At 47.6% G+C, this 19108-nt stretch overlaps 1 protein-coding gene across 1 annotated transcript; it reads right to left on the bottom strand.

Moving 5' to 3' along the window:
- Positions 1 to 10965: 10965 nt before the first annotated feature.
- Positions 10966 to 16349, bottom strand: TRIB1 (tribbles pseudokinase 1). Its single transcript, XM_066336028.1, has 3 exons — positions 15881 to 16349; positions 15200 to 15492; positions 10966 to 13189 (listed from the first exon to the last, which is right to left on the bottom strand). Exons 1-3 carry the CDS (start codon positions 16184 to 16186, stop codon positions 12721 to 12723), a joined length of 1068 nt encoding a protein of 355 aa, XP_066192125.1. The 5' UTR covers positions 16187 to 16349; the 3' UTR covers positions 10966 to 12720.
- Between the last annotated feature and the right edge of the window lie 2759 nt (positions 16350 to 19108).

Raw genomic sequence — 19108 nt, 5'->3', positions numbered from 1 at the left:
TTTAAAAGTAGCCATGTTTCTCTTATTCTCACAGTCATTTGCAAGTGAAGCTGCTGCTGAAGAGCTGCAGCTGAAGAGCCCAGAGGATGTCTCATTGCTGGAAGTAAGCTTTGAAGATGTTTTTGGGTGCAAAAAGAGATTCAGACACTAAGTCTAAATCTCAGAAGCTGTTTTGAAGTACTTAGGAGCCATCCAGATTCATCTGCAGTGAAGGGAATGGAGTTTGAACCAAAACTAATCAAAGCTCTTAAAAGGATTAAAACCCACTCCTACTTAACACCCTGCCACTGGCCATCCTGCTGATTTTACTCTAAACCCAAAATAAATGATTCATGTTCTTGCCCCAGGGGAAATTAAACCAGTTTTCCCTGAAAATATGCTTGGATTTTCCTAATGGGCTGTGACCAGATTTTGGTAGTGGGAGGGCAGGCTTCAGGAATGGCTGCTGTGAGAATTTACCAGAAGTGTTTTCCAGTGTCAAGCAGAACCAATACCAGACGGCTCCAGGATGGACTCACTGCTGGCCAAGGCTGAGCCATTCAGAAATGATAGCAACACCTCTGTGATAACATTTCTAAGCAAGAAAAAAAGTTATTGTGCAGATGTAATTGCAGCCAGAGACCAGAAAGGTGAGAATGTGCGAGAGAAAAAGCCCTGCAGACACCCAGGTCAGTGCAGAAGGAGGGCCAGGAGGTGCTCCAGGCACCAGAGCTGAGATTCTTCTGCAGCCCGTGGTGAAGACCATGGTGAGGCAGCTGTGCTCCAGCAGCCCATGGAGGGCCACAGGGATGCAGAGATCAACCTGCAGCCCATGGAGAGACCTAGGCTGAACAGGGGAATGTTTGAAAAAGGGCTATGATCCTGTGGGAAACCCATGACCTGTGGGCAGGAATCTAGGGACCCACGGAGAGAAGAGTCACACTGGAGCAGGTTTCCTGGTGGGATTTGTGACCCTGTGGCGTCCCACGCTGGAGCAGCCAGCCCCTGAAGGACTGCACCCCTTGGGATGTGGCCCACATTGCAGCAGTTTGTGAGGAGCTGCAGCCCATGGGAAGGACTCACACTGGAGAAGTTTGTGGAGGACTGACTGACTCCCGTGGGAGAGACCCCATGCTGGAGCAGGGGAAGGACTCCTCTCCCTGAGTAGTGACAGATCCAACCTGTGATGAACTGACTATAATGCCCATTCCTATCTCCATGTGCCACTGAAGGGGAGGAGGTAGAAATTGGGATGGAGGTGGGGGTAAATTGTTTTTAAGATTTATTTCCCATTATCTTGCTCTGATTATGTTAGTAGTAAATTCAATTAGTATCTCCAATTTGACTCTGTTTTGCCCATGACAATATTTGGTGAGTGATCTCTCCCAGCACTTCCATGGGCACAATAGGGCTGCAGTGACTCCTCAGTGCTGGGCTTGTTCTTCCCATCACAGCAGCCACAGCCAGACACCCATCCCCACTGCCCAGGCTGGATCTGGAACCATGGGACTGCACAATGCAGGTTTACAAGTCAGGATCTGAAACTTGAAACAAAACATCATCAAACTCCAGTAGTCTTGGATCCCCTGTGCTCTGCTGAATATATTAACAAGTAGTAGCACAGTAAATTCCAAGATGTCATGAAGTAATTAAAACAATAAAATCTTTAAGATTGAGATGATGCCTTTTATTGTCTGCCTACAAGGTGAAGAGAAAAAGAGATCTTTATACCTGTATTATTAGGTCTTCAAAAGACATTCCTGAAAATAGCCTGAGAAACAGGACCCTTTCCCAGCACAGAAATAAGAAGGGAAAGAAAGGACAGAAAGTTCAGTCCTCTGCAAGGCTGTGATCCTTATTCCCATCTTACCTCATCCCCTGGTTCCCCTACACCTTCCACAATGGGACTCACTGGATCTGAGATGAGCAGTTCTTGCATTTTGCACATGGCTGAATTTCAGTCCAGTGAGTAAAAAAAAAAAAAAAACACCAAAAAAACCCCAAACAAACAAAAAAAACAAACAAACAAAAAAAAAACAAACACCACAGCAGCTGAATTCGATAAAAGGAACTTCCCATCTCCATGTCAAGTATGGGAAGAGTCACAGCTTCTGCCCCCAGCTGATATGGCTCTGCCCTGGACAGAGAGCCCAGAGCAGTGCTTTGCTTTGCACAAAATGCTGATGCCAACAAATACCATAGTAGTGGAAGTAACTTTAACAAAACCCTGCTGGCTAGCACAGCCCTTCTGAACCCCAGCTGCCTTTTTTTTTTTTTTTTTAATTGTTTTGAAAGTTAATTGTTGAGCCTCACAAAAAAAGTTAAAAATTGGAGTTGAGCAACTATGCCAAGGTTAAATTGGGTCAAATCCTGAAATCTTGACTTCAGGCCAGACTCTACAGTTTCCAATGATTTATACAGGAATGTTGCATGCACTGGAGAATTTCCCCCTGGTTTGCTCCTCAGACTCTGCTGGGTAAAAACTGACTTTGAATCTCTAGGTTTGACCCAGTAGAATGGCATCACAGAGTGCAGGCCAAGCCTGATTTGCTTCCGATTACAGCGGTTGTGTCATAATTTTTGCCAGAGCAAAACTCCTGAGTATATACTGAATGTAGCTGCATTATAGTACGTCAGGGCAAAATTTCTAGATACACCCTTACGATCTGGGTGGGGATTTTCTGCATGTGGGATCTGTGGAACTAGATACCCCAAGCATGGAAACTGGATCATCCCTGCAAAAGGTTTGGTGGAGCTGCCAGGGTCTAGTTGCAGCTCCCTGCTTGCTCAGAGACATCTGGTTTGAGTGAAGCCTCTTGAACTCCCACCAATGGGGTAGGACCCACACGGGCTCACAGCAGAGAGCTCAGTGCCCTGCTGGTCACTCCCATTCCTGGCTGTCTTTGCTTTCATAACTCCCTGGCATTTTTTTGACATTGCCAGCAAAGGAGGAGAAACTGGGATTGGAGATGGCTCCATTGGTACCATGCTATGGGTCCTAGTCACCAGGATCATCCTCAGCTGGCCCATAAAGGAAAGACCCAGCTCCCTCAGGCCGCCCAGCATAGAAGCAGATATGAAATGAAAAGCTGGTTTTGTGTGATTTCTGAACATGCATTTTCTATACACACTCAGAGTGATTTATTTCTCCTTCTTTTGAATGGCTGCAGCAGTCTGTATCAAGACTGTATCACTACTGTCCACATACTCTTTTTTAATTTGGTTGATTGCTTCTCAATTCAAGTCCTCCCTATTAGATCTTTAACTGAAGAATTTCTCCCATTGTTTCTGAGGACAAACCACATCCCTTGGTAGCTGCAAACATGCATAGGAAAATGCATTGTCCAGTCCATTGGTAGCTTATCCTGTAGGGTGTTTTATGTGATGATCACTGGAAGAATTGCAGTGCTGAACTGTGTGTTTTCTATGTTTGGCATGTGGTGAGGCTTAATAATCCTGTCTGTTACAAAGTCACTCATGCTAGTTGTTTCCAAATGAATCAATAACCCTTTTAAAGCCACAGCTCTGTGACCATCTACTGCTGTGATCCATCTACCACTGGCTTTTGAACTGCCTACAGTCATACCCAGAATCTTTTACTCTGTGCAAGTCATCCCACTGACTCTGAGAAGAGCTGGGGGTGTTGAGGGCTTTGTGTTTAATTGGCAAACCATGGACACACTTCCACTCCTCTGGTGCTGGGAGTCCATCACAGCTGGCCTGTTTTCCCAAATGATTCATCCTGACCTTTGCTTGAGACATGCAATGGCTTCCTAGCAAAGATGAACCAGATTTCTGGAAGAAACACTATAAAACCATAGCGGAAATTTTCTAGAAATAATTAAATTCAATCATTTGCAAGGGTCAAAAGATCTGGACACCTGTCTCCTGGAAAAGCAGCGAGGAGGGAGGGGGCAGCTCGACCATCGCTCAGCTGTCCCAGCCCCCAAGGAAGATTAGCACCTGGGTAAAGGGCAGGTGGCAGGTGCTGAAGACAGCAAGACTGAGGTCAATCTGACAGGAAGAAGAGACATAAAGATTGCATTGCTTCTCTAGAGGCCCCTGCACAGCATAGAATAATGCAATGATTTGTGTTGGTAGAGACCTTAATCATCATCTTGTTCCAATCCCCCTGACATGGGCAGGGTCACCTACCACTAGACCAGGTTGCTCAAAGCCCCATCCAACCTGCCAGGGATGGGGCATTCACAGTTGCTTTGAGCAATCTGTTCCAGTGCTTCTCAAGCTTCACAATAAAGGTTTTCTCCCTAATATGTAATCTAAATCTACCCTTCTTCAGTTTAGAACCATTCCCCCCCCCATCCTATCACTACATTCCATGACAAAGAGTCCCTCCCCATATTTCCTGTAAGGCCCCCTTTAGGTAGAGAAAGATGCTGCAAGGTCTCTCCAGAACCCTCTCTTCTACAGGCTGAACAGCGCCAGCTCTCTCAGCCTGGAGTAGCGCTCCAGCCCTCTGGATATTTTAAGGACCATTCTCTGGAACTGCTCAGCAGCTCCATGTTCTTCTTATGTTGGGGGCCCCAAAGCTGAATATAGTATTTCAGGTGGGGTCTCACAAGAGCAGAAGGGAATGTATGAGAGTCTGATCAATCTTGCTGTGCCTTCTTGCTGTGGAGAGACTGCCAGCAGCTTGGGGTCTGTGTGCTGAGAGCCCCCAGCAGCTCCTTCAGCTCTAAGATTGCAGGTGCTGAGGGCAGGCACTGAGCCACATCAACAAACCCAGCCTGCAGAGGTTCCACTGAACCTCTGACTAGGAGGTGGGAGACCTGCTTAGCATCAAACCCCTTTCCCCACGTCACAGGTGTAGGGATTTTGCCGAGGAAGGCTGTCAGCTATAATAAGTAATCTCTTCTATCAGCACACAGCCTGAGCTCCCTGCACCACTGCTCTGCCTGTCACTGGGTGAGGCCTTTTCCTCTCAGGCTCTGACTCATGCCCACATGCGTGAGCAGGATGTGCATCACGGGCCAGTCCCAGGTCAGCAGCTCAGCCCATGGCGCCCTGCAGAGCAGTCCTGCCTGTGCCCAGCAGCCAAAATGCTGCCAGGGACCCAGAGCCATGCCCAGTGCTGGGGACAAGCTGCATGACACTGCAGCATCTTCTCTCCAACATACCCAGACATCCCAGGATGGACCATCTCTTGCCAGTGACTAATACTGGCAGTACTGTCTGTCTGCAGGCAGCAAGGCTTGCCTGAGGAGCCGGCAGGCAGGGGTTACCTCCTGTCTGGGGTCCAGACACCATCCTGACAAAAGCACTCTCCCTGCAAAGCCACTCCGCGCCTCGCTGGAGGGAGATTGCTCAGGGGTTTGACTGTGGTTGGCAGACAAGCATGTGGAGCTTGGGCCACAGCACAGCATGTAAAGATGCTCCCTCTTTGCCTGAAACACAAATTCTGCCTTTCCTCACATGCCCAGAAAGAAAGAAGAAGGGGAGATTGAGAAAAATGTTACTAAGTCAGGAAATCATTCTGGAGGAGGGAGAGTAGTTCCTCTAACCTTGCACATGGGGAAAGAAAACTATTTGCTGACTTTGCCTTATTTTTTAATTTATTGTTTTGCCAGCTGCTCAGATGAAAGGACAGAACTGCCTGCTGTAATGAGGCAGCCAGTCAAGCATGTCTTTGCAGCGTGAAGCATCAGGCTGGGACACTAGTAATGCGTAGGGAATAGTCCAAAGAGTTCATCGGACACATCCTTTCAAATCCCTCTTTGCAACAGAGAAATCGGACATTTGCTTGTTCTTCCTCACATGAAAACCCAAAATTTCATGGATATCATTGCCTTCGGCAGACAGGGCCCTTACATATCAAGGATCACAAGACCCATGATAAAAAATCCCATGAGTTCGCTGATTAAGCCTTTCTGTCCACTGGGCTCAAGTCCTCACCACTCTGGGCACTGCAGCTGCTTCAGAAGGCTACTGACCTGCACAGAGCACAGTGTCACCTCCAGTCCCCATGGGGAATGAGGGCAGCAAAAAGATCCTCCAAAACCAGGCCAGCTGCTCCTCTTCAGTCATTCCTGCTATATTGCTATTGTTTGAAGCATATTCCCTTTCCAAGCAAAGTAATTTATTGAAGCAGTGCCAAAGTCTGCTGTGGAATTCGTTGCTGCAGGACTTTGAGACCTCAAGGTACAGATAGAGTCAAAGCAAGGGCCAAGCAAGGCTCCCAGTCATAGGAAGGTTCTTGGAGGATGTTCAAATACCAAGATGGGTATCAGTGGGCCACAGTGTCATAGAATCATGCAATGCTTTGGGTTGGAAGCCACCTTAAAGACCATCTAGTTCCAAACCTCCGCTGTGAGCAGGGACACCTTTCCACTAGACCATGTGGCTCAAAGCCTAATCCAGCCTGGCCTTGAACACTTCCAGGGTTGGGGCATCCTTAAGTTCTCTGAGCAACCCATTCCAGTGTCTCACTACACTCACAGTAAAGAATTTCTTCCCAACCTAAATCAACCCTCTTTCAGCTTAAAACTGTTACCACTTGTCCTATCACTACAGTCCCTGATAACCAGTCCGTCTCCATCTTTCCTGTAGGTCCCCTTTAGCTATTGTGTCCCTGTGCTGCAGGGAAACCCCACAGGAGATGCCTGATGGGCACCTGCCATACTCCCATGCACACCCGTAGGCATCAGGCAAGTGCACGTGCTCCTCCCGGGGCCAGATGAACCTGTTGGCCTGACAGCATCCCGCCTTCTCCAGATCCAGGCAGCCCGGGCACAGGCATGAGGGTGGGGAGGAACAGGGCTCCCCATCATTTTTGCCAGCCAACAATTCCATACATTTCAGGTGGGTTTTACACTTTTGCCTGATGTTTGAGGGTCATTGTCCCCCTGCTTAGCAACAGAGGCTGCCGGCTGAACTTTGTGAGAGCTTAACTGCTGCCATTAGTCACTGGGGGGAACACTTGCTCACACCAGGTATCCCACCGCCCATCTGCAAAGTCACTCTCATTGGGTGTGCGAGCCTTGCAGAGCCTTTTACCCCAAATTATGTGGGTATTTTGTCTCCAGCTGTTAGTACAGCAAAGGAAACTTGCAGTATTTGAGCCCCAGCGAGATTATGAATCTGACAAGTTGAGACTTGACATGGATGTTATCACAGGGCCCAACAATGGCTTTACACTCAATTACATTTATGGTTTCTGCGATTCATCTAAATGTTTATGGCTTTTTCACTACCAGGAAGTTAAAAAAAGTTTTTTTAAATCATGAAAAGGAAAATAAAGTTCTGTAATGACAATTTGCTGGTGCAAGGCTCTGGGTGAGACAGGAAAGAAACTGAGCAACTGCGTTGGGTGGTGGGGAAGAGTAATTTTCTGTGGTGGCCAGAGCTATATTTGATTTCTTAGGCAATGTCAGCTTTTGCATGCTACATTCTTTGGCTAATTGCCAGCACGATGTGTAATACTTTAGCCACACTGTTGTTACTTAATCCTTTCCTAATCTGCAATTTGCGCAAGAGGAGTAAAATCTAAGCAAAGCCACTGAGAACATCTCCACTAATAATTTATCAAACTCAGCTTTTGTTGTTGGCAGGAGACGGTAGTTGATGGAGGTGAATGTTTTCCCACAACAGCACCGTATCATAAACACAGGGCAGCTGATTCACTCCACACTTATTTTCTGTCACCCACCCTTCGTGTCACCCTGATATTTCTTCGAATGATAAGCCTGTGTGTGTGTGCTCACAACACACCGCCAAGGTCCCAGTTTCATCTCTTTCTGCAAATTACACATTAATTAACCATTAATAACAGTGGGAGCTGCATGCAGAAATCCACACCCGCCGTGATGAGACCGTGCCCTTGGTGAGCAAGTGCCTTATTAATCACCTCCACCTCAGCGCTGGAGCTGCCTCCGCAGCCCTGCCAGACAAACGGCCCCGGAGAGGGAAGTGCCCGGGCGCTCATCAGCCCTAATCCTGCCTTAAAGAAAAGCGTTACCTCTTGCTCTATGAATTTTATTTATTTTGGTCCTCTGGGCAGTGCTTGCTGTTGTTAGAAACATGATTGCTTCATACAGTTATGTTAATGTTTGCATTTGACAGAATGTAATTGATACTTCGGCTGCTCCAGTTTCAAAGCCAAATTAGGAAATGAAGTGCTGCACATTAGCTTGTTTAGCTGGTTAAATACTGTAAATAAATACATGCAGGGCAATGAAAACTAATGAGTTTTCTTTAAGGCATTTTCTAAATAACTGGCTTCACAAAAAGAAGAAAAAGATGCTGCTGTGAACTCATACCCTGAAGGATTTTTCATTTTGCTGCAACAAAGTTGATCCTGTCTGAAATCTGAACTCTAGATTTCACTTGGAGAAAAGGATTTTGCAAGTTATGGAGGAATCACGGCAAGAACTGTTGCAAATTTCACGGTACTTTTATCAACAATACTTCTGAGACATTGCATTTAACAAAGCCATTTTTTGCAAGGGATTAATTCAGACCATGGTTATATGTCAAGTTATTCTTCTCAATGCTCACTAGAAAAGCATCTTTGTAAGAAGTATTTGCATAGGATATTTCTTTGTGTTGCTAAATCTGCCATAATGCTGAATGCTGGGCTTTTTTCCCTGACAGAATGCAACAGCATGAAAAAAGTAGGGAAAAAAATTGGTTTTCCATATAGAGATAATCTGTTGAGAATTGCTTGACAGAGTGCACTCTGGAACTGCTGGAATAAAAAGTGTTTCTCAGGTTATCTGTCAGGCCTGCCCTCAGTGCATTAAAGGAGAACTAGAGGAAAATATTGCACTGACTTTGTGATCCAGCCAAGGGCAATGAATTTTTCTCGTGTACATCTGTAAAATAGCCCTGTTCTTTCACCCCTTTGCTTTCATAAATACTACACTGATGCAGAACTGCCTTTGCCTGACTTGAAGGTCTTCTACTAAAATCAGGGCACTGTTTAGCTTAGGTAGAGCTGAACCTCTACCAGTCCTTTTTGACTGCAAATAAGCTCACTATCACCTGCTTGGCAAAGATGTTGACCTTAAACCTGAGCTTGCTGAGCTGGCTGTTTTACCTGGCACTTTGAGAGGAAGCTGGTTTACAAATCCTGCTGTGCTACTTCAAAAGAATATTATTGAACTGGTGCCTAAAAGGCAGCTGAAGTATCGAGAGTTGATAAAAATATATACTTAGGATGTAAGATCTATCCTGACTGGGAGGTGGTTTGATCCTGGCTCAGGACGGAGACCAGGATGTTGTGAAAAACCTCAGCTTTTCCTGTGTTTTTAGCAACAACAGAGGACTGAAGTCGGGAGACTTCAGCACTTTTCAGAGAGGTCAGTTTCAAGGTGAAAATGGTGACCAGGTCTGCAAAATACATAAAAGATTCATGTGGTCCTCTGCCAAAAGGACCATTTAAAAATAGACAAACTATGACTCTCTCAAAAAGAAATGTGTGCATTGCATAAATCAAAGTTCTCACACCCACCATCAAAGTTTAATCACTTAATATGCTGTTTCTTTCAACATGTTCTGAAACTTTGTATACAATAATACAAACGATGGGGTAACGAAGCAATAGCAATTTATTCTGCTGTACAAACGGATGTTGCATTATAATCCCTAAAGCAATACAGAGGCTGTTTGCAGATGTTACTACAATTTGGCATTTATTTTAATTGCTCTGCAGATCAGCTCATGTGAAACAAAGTCACGGGATGACCTACACGTTCACCTACCAAGGGTGACTTAACTGCAAGGGGGAGAAAAAGTGTTTTGAAAGTTTTCCAGGTTTTGCTAAAATACATACCTCCTGCGGTTGTTTTGAAAGGATGCATCAGGGCTTGCGTCCAAGCCTGAAAGCATGGTAGGGCAGGGGGGTAATTTAATCAGCCAGGCTATGCAGTGCACATATTTTTACAAGTCTTGCAAGAATGACATCAGTAAAGTAACTTGAGATATTTTGGTGTCTGACATTCACTCAGCAAGTTCTAAGAAAATATGCTTACTGCACAGATCACTGGCTTCTCAGAGTCGCAGTCAAGGTAACTCATGAAAGTCAGTGCACTTTGCTTTATCACTGACCAGGTTCCTATTCCCTCCTTTTCACCTTCCACTCCCCTTTTAAAAGTAAAATTGTTTTTAAAGTTGCTCCTGCTCAAGGAGCTGCCTAGAAGCAGTTGCTCCGCTGAACAGATTTCAAGCAAAAGGACAAAGTTAAACATGAGGCAAAGTATAAATAAAAATCAAGACTCTCTTCCTCCTCCTTTCCACTTGTGAGTGATGATCTCACCGCTCCGGGTGGATTGCAAGGGTGGCTTGATCTCTTTCAGGAAAGCACATTCTCTAACCTTGATACTGCAGCTATTTATACTTCTCTCTTCTCACCACAAAGAAAAGCAGCTCTAATAATCTTTCCCTTCATTTCAATAAGAGCACTGTGCTGCCTCCCAGCAGTGAGGTCAAGCCTCTGTCCACAAGCTCCAGCTCCCTGTAACACCAATGCTCTTGGTTGCTGCCTCTCCTTCTGGCTGCTCACTTTTAGACACCTGAGATCAGATTTTCCATTGGCTGGAGCATCACATTGCCAGGCACACAGGTGCAGGATGACAGCCCTGCTGTGCCACAGCACCTCCTGCTCATAGGGCATAGAGGTAAACAAATGCATGGACTGAAAGACAAGAGGGTTTTTAAAATTCAGAGGCAGAGCTCTAACTCTGCTCCCTCTTTTTCATCAGAGGAGTATGATACCAAATTTCACATAACCCTGGGGACATCTCAAGCCCTTTCCACCTCACAAGGGGGAGGATCCATCACCTGTCCCCACTCTCCCTGGAGATTCAACCCCAGCCTTAGTTGGGGGAGTTCAGGCTAAGGCATGTTGGAATGCATATATACACCACCAAGAAGCTGATAGTCTCTGAGACCAAACTCGATATTTTCAGATTAAACCAGACACACTGAGGTGCATTCCTCTTGAGACGACACAAGAAATGGGGACAAACATTATGAAACCAAGTTTATTAAAACTTTCTACAAGTCAGACTTTATCATCCAAGTTTCCACAGACATATACATATGTACAAATTGGACATAGTGTTTTTAGCTTTTCTGGCAGAATTTTCTACCAATATATACAAATGTACTGTTTTTCATAGAAGGGTTAAACTGTATCACAGATACAAATGTCAAGCAATCATGAGAGGTTTAGTGCAACGGAGAGCTGAAGCGCTCTGCTCTTAATGCTCATGATTCTGTCAAGTTAGTATTGCCAACAATAATTCACATTAAACTGCTCTTCGACACCTCTTATTAGGACAAAGTACAACAAAACAAGAAAACAAAACCCCAAACAGTAAGGTATGTACAAAGTACACAGTCCATGAGGTATACATGGTATTCTTGCAATGCATGGTGAGACTGCAGCTTGCCAGGGTTAACCCTTAAAATGACTTCACTCGAACGGGGTGGTGTTGGGAACGTGCATCACCCACCTCACGGCCATTTCAGAAGCCGCACTCTTGCCTAAGGCGAATGGACATCTCTGCATAAACCACTGGACACACGTGAAACAAAGCAGAAATTTTAGGCAGGACTAAGCCTTACTTACCCCCAACCCAGGAAGCAAATGATTCAGATATATTCATTATCCACAGATATTGGAAAGACTATGAATAATCATGCAAAAAAAAAAAAAAAAAAAAAAAAGGGGGGGAGGCCGGAGGCAAACAGCATACCTGAATAATCACCTAAGAGTGTACGGAGATTTTACTCTTAAGACTAACTTTTTGGGGGGTGGAGTGGGAAAGAGGAGGTGGTGTGGTATTTTTAAGAGTTAAACCGGTTGAAAAACATGGCCACGTTTACAGGTACTGTACAAGACACCCCTTATCCTTTCCCAGGGAAAGGCGCCCCAGCGATAGTGTTACGGTTTGGTAAACGGATATATTTTGGCACTCGGGGCTAAGGAGACCTACTACTTGACAAGCTCGCTGAGGGCATAACGTTATATAGGCTACACTGTGCTAACACGAGGCTCAAGTCCATTTTAAATGCTTTCCTGGTCAGTGAATGGAATCAGAGTGGATCCGGCCGGGAGATCCACTGGTTTCTGCTTCAGAAAGAGCCACAGCAACGATTTGTCTTACGGGTGGATCTAAGAGCTTCACGCCTCTGAAAGCAGGATCAGCTGGAGGAGCAGCAGAGAGCTGGCCATGATGGGCGAAGACCTCCTTCCCTCATTAACGTGTGCTTACAGTCAGAGAGCTGCTTTATGAGCTGGCTGCTGGGGCACGCTGAACCGATTCCCCTTTTAACCATTTCTGTCAGATTTGTTCAGGCAGAGGTGCGCCATGCGCCCCTCTGCCCCTACACATCGTGGCCAGGGCTCCACACCTCTGCAGCCGCTGCAGGAAAGCAGAAGGAGCTGCCTTTCCATCCCACACCTTGCCAGACGTAAGACTCTGCAGACAAGATGTGACCAGTTACACCGGAGGAGGATGCGGGAGGCAGAAGAGCCAGACAGTTCTCACAAAGCTGCACGGGTCCTCCGGGGCTGGTGGGACCGACCAGCAGAGCAAGGGGATGGAACTGTGAGTACACTTAGGGAGTGGAGATCTCGAGGTTGGCATTCATTTAGACAAGGTCACTTTTCTGACCATACTGGCACTTTTAGATGCTGTTGAGTTTGCAGACGCGGAAAAATGAAATCTTACAAAGATGCCGGAGGTAAGAACTGGCGAGGTTTTTGAGATTTCGGGGTTAGCAGAAGAAGGAACTAATATCATCACTGTCTCCATGATATTCTGGGACAATCTGATCTGAAGTTCCCGTCTCCTGGTCTGTATATCCAGGCTCCAAGACTGCCTCAAACCAAGGGTGAAGCAAGATCTCTGGAGCAGTGAGTCTTTCAGAAGGCTCCCGCCGCAGGAGGCTGCGGATGAGGCAGCGGGCTTTGGGGGAGACGTGGTCAGGAATACAGAACTGTCCACGCCGGATTTTGGAAAACAGAGTGCTAGGGTCCGAGTCATGGAAGGGATAGCGTCCCACCAGCAGGGTATAGAGCATCACTCCCAAACTCCACACATCGGCCGATTTTCCAGAGTAAGTTCCCGTTGTGTTTAGGATCTCAGGACTGACGTATGCCGGGCAGCCGTGCTTGTCTGAGAGCGCATCATCCTCGCCTTTGATGATGTGTGTGTCTTCCAGGCTCTCTAGACGCAGCTGAGTCCTAGGGAGAGCAGGAGAGGAAGCCAGAGGTGAGAAATAGCAACACGCAGTCATAAGCAATCTCAGCAAGCCCTTGCCATGGCCCCATTCTTTCTCACACTAGCAGTGAGAAAGGAAACACCTCTTAACTTGCAGCGGAGAAGTTGCCCAGACTCCTGGGAATGTGTAATGGAAGTGCTGCTGTGTGCATTGGGCCAGCATCCAGCGACGCTCCTGTTTTTTTATTAACTGAGGATCTTAACAACACAGAGGACTCTTGAGGAACACCAAGTCACTGTCTACCTATGCAGGTTGCAGTGCCGCTGCAGGGGGTTAATTGGTGACATGGCACCTTACAGCCACTACGTGACATTCAGGCTTTGAGCAAACAGCATCCTGCTGCGTGATTCCACAAACCACACAGACCAGCTCCCCTCAGCAGTGGTGAGAATCACTGCCTTTCCTGAGCTTTTTTTTTTTTTTTTTTCATTTTTGTTTGTAATTTATTCTTTTTGCCTTTTGGAGCATATCACTGCACCCGCCATCTCCAGGTGGAGATGGGTCCACCCCAACCTCCTATTTTGGAGGATAAGGGGAGCTCCCGTTGGCAGGGAAGCCATCAGCCAGCCCTGGAAGAGCTCTGCACTGCCTGGCAGCCTGCTGGGGTGTAGATATGTTGGCTTCAGCCTGTCCTCAGCCTGACCTCGGCAAATACCCATTGGTTCTGCAAACGGAAAATATGACTCAACGAGATCCGTGGGCCCGGGATTGGCTGCGGGAGCCCTGAAACTGCACCTGTGCGAGAGAGAGCCCGCGTCGCCTGCCATTGCTTAACCCTCTTCTTGCCAAATGTGATGCACATGACATCGCCTGTGCAACACGTTATTTCCAAATGAGCGAGACTGTGTGCAATGTAACATTTCAACAAATGTTTCATCTTCTTATGGGAGGGAAAAGCTGCAATAGTTTCCTTCAAAGGAATAGCTTTCTTTACGTGTCAACATATGGCTGTTTCTGTTTCAGAGGAGCAGTGCTGGTTAATTTTCTTATCACATTCATAAAAGGTATCCTGAAGAATCATTAGCCCAATTTAACAAAACAAACAAAATCCCCTTTCTTTTGCACCTTACATTTTTATGATACTAAGCACAACTCCATTACAGCTTTTACTTAATCTTTTAATGTTCCTCGGGATAAACAGCCAGCGAAGAGTCAGTTTTGCTGTATTTCTGACTCTGCCATGTGCAGTGAAGCACTGCAAGAGCAGCAAACACTCCAGGGGAATACTGAATTATTTCCCTAATCTAAATTTAACAACCAGATTCTATGATCTTCTCCACGAACCTAGGCTTTAGGCTAAGTTTTATTAAAGTGATTTTCTTCGATGCAGCATTCCCAAAGCATTATTAAACCAAGTCCCACCTTCCCTCCTGCATGTGCCCACAATCCACGGGCACGGGGATAGTTGAGGAGGGATAAAAGCCTCGAAGCTCACTCTCATCAGCAGAGTGGTTCAGCAAAGGAGACCCTTCCCAAGTGTTGTGGCTCCGCCGTGGGTCACAAGGCAGCTCTGCCAAGGAGGAACCAGAGCTCCAGCTCCTCACACCTCCTGCTCCCCCAGCCGGGCAGCTTCCTCCTCCCAGCACACCACCTCAGCCTCCCCCCTCTCCCTCGCTGCCTTTTATTCATTTCGCACTGAATGAGTGGCACACATGACATCTTCTGGCGCTAACGAGCATCCGAACGATCATCCCTTTGTCTGCCAGGGGGTTTCACTGAACTTCTGCTGAATGAGAGGAAGCTCCCGGCGAGCTTCCTCCCTTTCATCAGTCAAGATCTAAGTAAGAGGGAGTTGCACACGGGTTAGATCCGTGACCTACAACACACACGTGATGAGGACCTACTCGGATTGCTCGCAGGTGATGCCCCACTGACGGGGCTGTTTCCACTCCCTGAGACGCTTTTTGTGTCTCGGGATGTAGCATTCCTCTCTCCCCACTCACCCCAGGGCTGGCTGCTGACAGCCACTTACCTTTCTTCATTAGAGAAGACAAATTTCCTGAGCTTGAGGTCACCAAGTACGATGGCTGACTGGTGGCAGTGAGCTACAGCGGAGACAATCTGCTTGAACAGCCGGGCAGCCTCCTCTTCCCTCAACCTCTTGCAGCTCCTCACGTAGGAGTGCATGTCCCCAAAGTCCTTTTCAAAGAATACGTAGGCTTTGGTGTCCCCGAGAATGACTTCGACAACCCCGGTGATGTTTCTGTGTGACGGCAGCTGAATGTAAGGTCGGATCTTATCCTGGTAGTGTTTGAGGGGGAACACCTGTATAGAGGAAATTAAACCCAAATTCATTTTCAAGGGCGTTGAAAGCTGCAGCTCGCGTAGCAACTCTCCCCAAACAATGACGAGGGAGCTGGAGAGGAGCCAGGGCTCGGCAGGACCGGCAGAAGCGGCTACGAGACCTTTCCTGTTCGTTTTATATTGAAAGGCTGGGGGGGGGAAACTAAAACAAACCGCCATTCCCACAGCCTTCGGGGGAAAGGCGCTCCGAGGTAAGCCGGAGTCCCAGCTCAGCGGCAGGGCGTGCAGACGCCGCCGGGGGCCGGCCGGGCGTTCCCAGCCGGGGAGCAGCGGGAGGATGTTCGGCAGCGCTGTCCCCGGGCCGGGCGCGCCGGCAGACCCGCTCCCCACCCGCGCAGCTCCCGCTCACCTTGCAGCGCAGCTCCCGGCCCGAGCTGACGCTCAGCGCCCTGGACACCTGCTCCCGCTCGGCCAGCGGCAGCAGCAGGTAGGAGGCGATCAGGCTGGGACCCGCCGCGCCGCCGCCGCCGGCGGGAGAAGCGGGGGCACACGGCGACCCGGGAGCGCTCAGGCAGTCCGGGGGGCCGCATTCGGCGAGCCGAGGGCACTTGGCGGCCGGCGCTTCCTCGGCGGGGCCGTCGTGCAGGGGCTGGAGGCGCTTGGCCGGGGCGCTGCGGCAGCGGGCGGCCGGCAGCAGGGACGCGGGGCGGCTCATGGGGGGAGCGGAGCGGGCGCGGAGCTACAGGCGGGCGCTGCGCGCTGGGCGCATCCCTTCGCTCTCCCCGCCGAAACCTCGGGTCGTGTCCACCATCTGCCGCCGAGTCCGCGCTAAAGTAGTTGGAGGCTTTTAAAAAAAAAAAAAAAAAAAAAGGTGATTCTCCTCCTCCTGCCGGCCCTGACGCACGGGGAAATGGGAGGAGGGAGGCTGGGACACGCCTGCTCCGCTCGCTGCTCTCCGCGCCCCGGCCCTGCCGCGCTGCTGCTGGGAGGGGCGGCGGGGGAGCCTCCGCGGGACGTGGCGGGGCGGCGGGGACCCCCTCTTCGACCTTAAATAATTATGTCGGGAAAGCGAGGCCACCTTCTTTTCCAGGATCTTCTCGTCCATACAACTGCAGGTTCCCAGCCCCAGTTCTTACTTTTCACTAATCACTAAATAACCATCCCTCACCCCAAGGTTTGCATCACGACGCTGTTGTGTGAGCCATAAGTGTTTGCTCATAAGGGTAGATGTAACGTGCACCATCAGAAATACTTGTTACTGGGTGTTTCCCATATTAAAACTATCTGCTGTCCGAAAAAGGAATAGCTCGGAGATCCAGGCAGCTGCCAGCAGCTGAAGTGACCTGTGAGGAGCAGACTGAGAGGAGCTCCACAAGGCTCAAAGTGTGGCTTTAAAGGAGTAGTAAATAGACTTACAGCCAGGACTGGCAGGATATGAGGAAAAAAAAAATTAAAAAGAGACAAAACCAGAAAACAAATCTTCCCTGGGAAAAAAAAAAAAAAAAAAAAAAAAAAAAAAAAAAAAAAAAAAAAAAAAAAAAAAAAAAACACCACCCAGACAGCTGTCATTTTGACAATACTTCAGAAGGAAACTCTCCAGTTTTCTGTTTATATAAATGCAAATTTTCTGTAATTTAGTCCTGAGGTTTCCCTGATATTAACACAAGGAACCCTGTGGTTTGTTATTCAGCAGGATCAATTCCTATTCTGTTTTGGTTTCCCCAGCCCAGGTCTGCACAAGTGGCAGAGAGGGCTGAGGATGGGCCCCCCAGCTCTGAAGCCTGTGGTGCCACACATGCAGGTATTTGCTCAGATTCCTGATAGATAACTGCACAGCAAACCCGTGCATGCCTTCAGCTACTTCTAGAGTATTTTAAGAAACACATGAAACTCTTGTGCAGGATGACTCATAGCATAGCAGTCCCATTAATGCATTTAAACATAAAACGCATATGCCATAAAGGGATATCCCAGGGCCTGCATTTCTTTCTTTCTTTTTTTTTTTTTTTTTTTTTTTTTTTTTTTCCCAGAAATACAATGCTGTTAATGCCAGCAGATTGTTTTCTGAGTGATTCACCACAACTCTCAAAGCACACTATTTCATTTAGTTCCTCTTATAGGTAAAACACATGCAAGTATCTATTAGACCTTTTGTTTTACTTTTCCCTTCCTGGAAGTTTAATGATTGGAATGCTGCTGCTGGGTGAATTAACTGGTAGGATGCCACATGTGTGGGCTGCTTCCTACATCTGAGACACCACAAGGTGGGGTGGGGCAGGGGGCAAGGGTGTCGGTACCTTTGGGGACAGGGGAAGGGTGCAGACACATGAAAACAGCAATAAAGGTACCCGTGGGCATTAGTAGTATTCCCTGTAGCTCTCTCAAAACTGAGATGCAGTGTGAGCAGGAATGAAGGTGTCAGTCTCCTCACCCACACAAAGATCCCCCTCGCAGCTCCTGTGTCAGATCACTGTCCCTGCTGAGGAGAAGAGCTATTCTGAGGCTCTAGTTCACACATTGTTGGAAGCCGTGTCCTTCATGTGACCAGCCTCCCATCCATTTAAAACCTCTCAGTACACACCACGGGGACACAGTGGCACCTGGGCACTGTGCTTACTTCAAGCTACTGGCAGCCAAATGTGGGATGGCACTGGTGATGAGGAAGGGAAAAAAGCACCTCTGGTCATCCTGGCTCCCTCAAGAAAACACCTGGCATGTGGGAAGAGCAGAGATACACACAGAATTGTACCTCACAGTCCTGCCACATTCTCCTGGTGCCTGGGCAGTCTTTTCTCACAGGGATTACAACAATTTCATGCTCTGTGTGTCCCTGCTAACTGGAGCCCCAAAACTGGGCGTGCAGTCCCCAAAGTCCAGGAAAAGACAACCCTGGAGCATTCATCCCAGAAGTGCTGGTGGGTGCCCTCTTCTAGCTGACTGTATAGACTAAACTAGAGTTGACTGTCTACATGTGACTGAAACAAACCAAAGCCTAAATCTTGCAGGTCTTTGCAAAACAGGTGAAGTTCTTGACAGAAGGAAACCTTTGTTGCTTCTTTAAAATGCCTGGCAAGCTGTCAGGTACTCAAAGCATTAATTGTCACGGCTAAACATTTAGTAGCTATTATTACTCAAGTTAGTCTTATGTTTTGGGTGCAGAACGTAGGAAAAGGTCCACACCCAGATTCCCCTCCATCCCCACCAAATCCATTTCAAGATGCAGAGCAGAGAAGTGATTCCCACTTTGGCTTTTCTGGTTTTTCTAATTTTGGCCAATGCCCAAAATGCAAAAATTAAAAAAAATAAAAAAGGGATGCCAAGGATGACATCTGATGATCTGCATGGCATGCTCTTTCTCAAAGGGCTGAAGCTTGTCCTCCTTGCCCATCTCTGCCAGTGCTTGCATGCAGCCCTGGTTTGGTTAGGAACCAGTGCTGAGAACAGGAGGAACTCCAGGAAGAGATTTGTGAAAAACTGTTGCAATGTTTCAGTATTATAAGATTTTTGCAGAAAATGGGGCTACCACACTTGCCGTAGCAGCCTTATGTTTGTTGCAGGTCATACCACTGGCTTTTTAAGCATCCGGGCTTATCTCCTGCATTAGTTTCCTCCTGAAATCAAAAGCTGTCTTTTGGGG

This window comes from Sylvia atricapilla, chromosome 1, assembly GCF_009819655.1.
Source record: "Sylvia atricapilla isolate bSylAtr1 chromosome 1, bSylAtr1.pri, whole genome shotgun sequence".
Taxonomy (NCBI): domain Eukaryota; kingdom Metazoa; phylum Chordata; class Aves; order Passeriformes; family Sylviidae; genus Sylvia; species Sylvia atricapilla.
Note: the sequence above shows the minus strand (reverse complement) of the source record. Positions and strands in the feature narration are given on the sequence as shown.

Coding starts and splice junctions, on each gene's coding strand:
- TRIB1 (XM_066336028.1), bottom strand. CDS start 16,186: ATGAGCCGCCCCGCGTCCCTGCTGCCGGCCGCCCGCTGCCGCAGCGCC. Junction 15,493..15,880: donor GCCGGGAGCTGCGCTGCAAG/GTGAGCGGGAGC, acceptor TCCTCTATACAG/GTGTTCCCCCTCAAACACTA. Junction 13,190..15,199: donor GTCTTCTCTAATGAAGAAAG/GTAAGTGGCTGT, acceptor TGCTCTCCCTAG/GACTCAGCTGCGTCTAGAGA.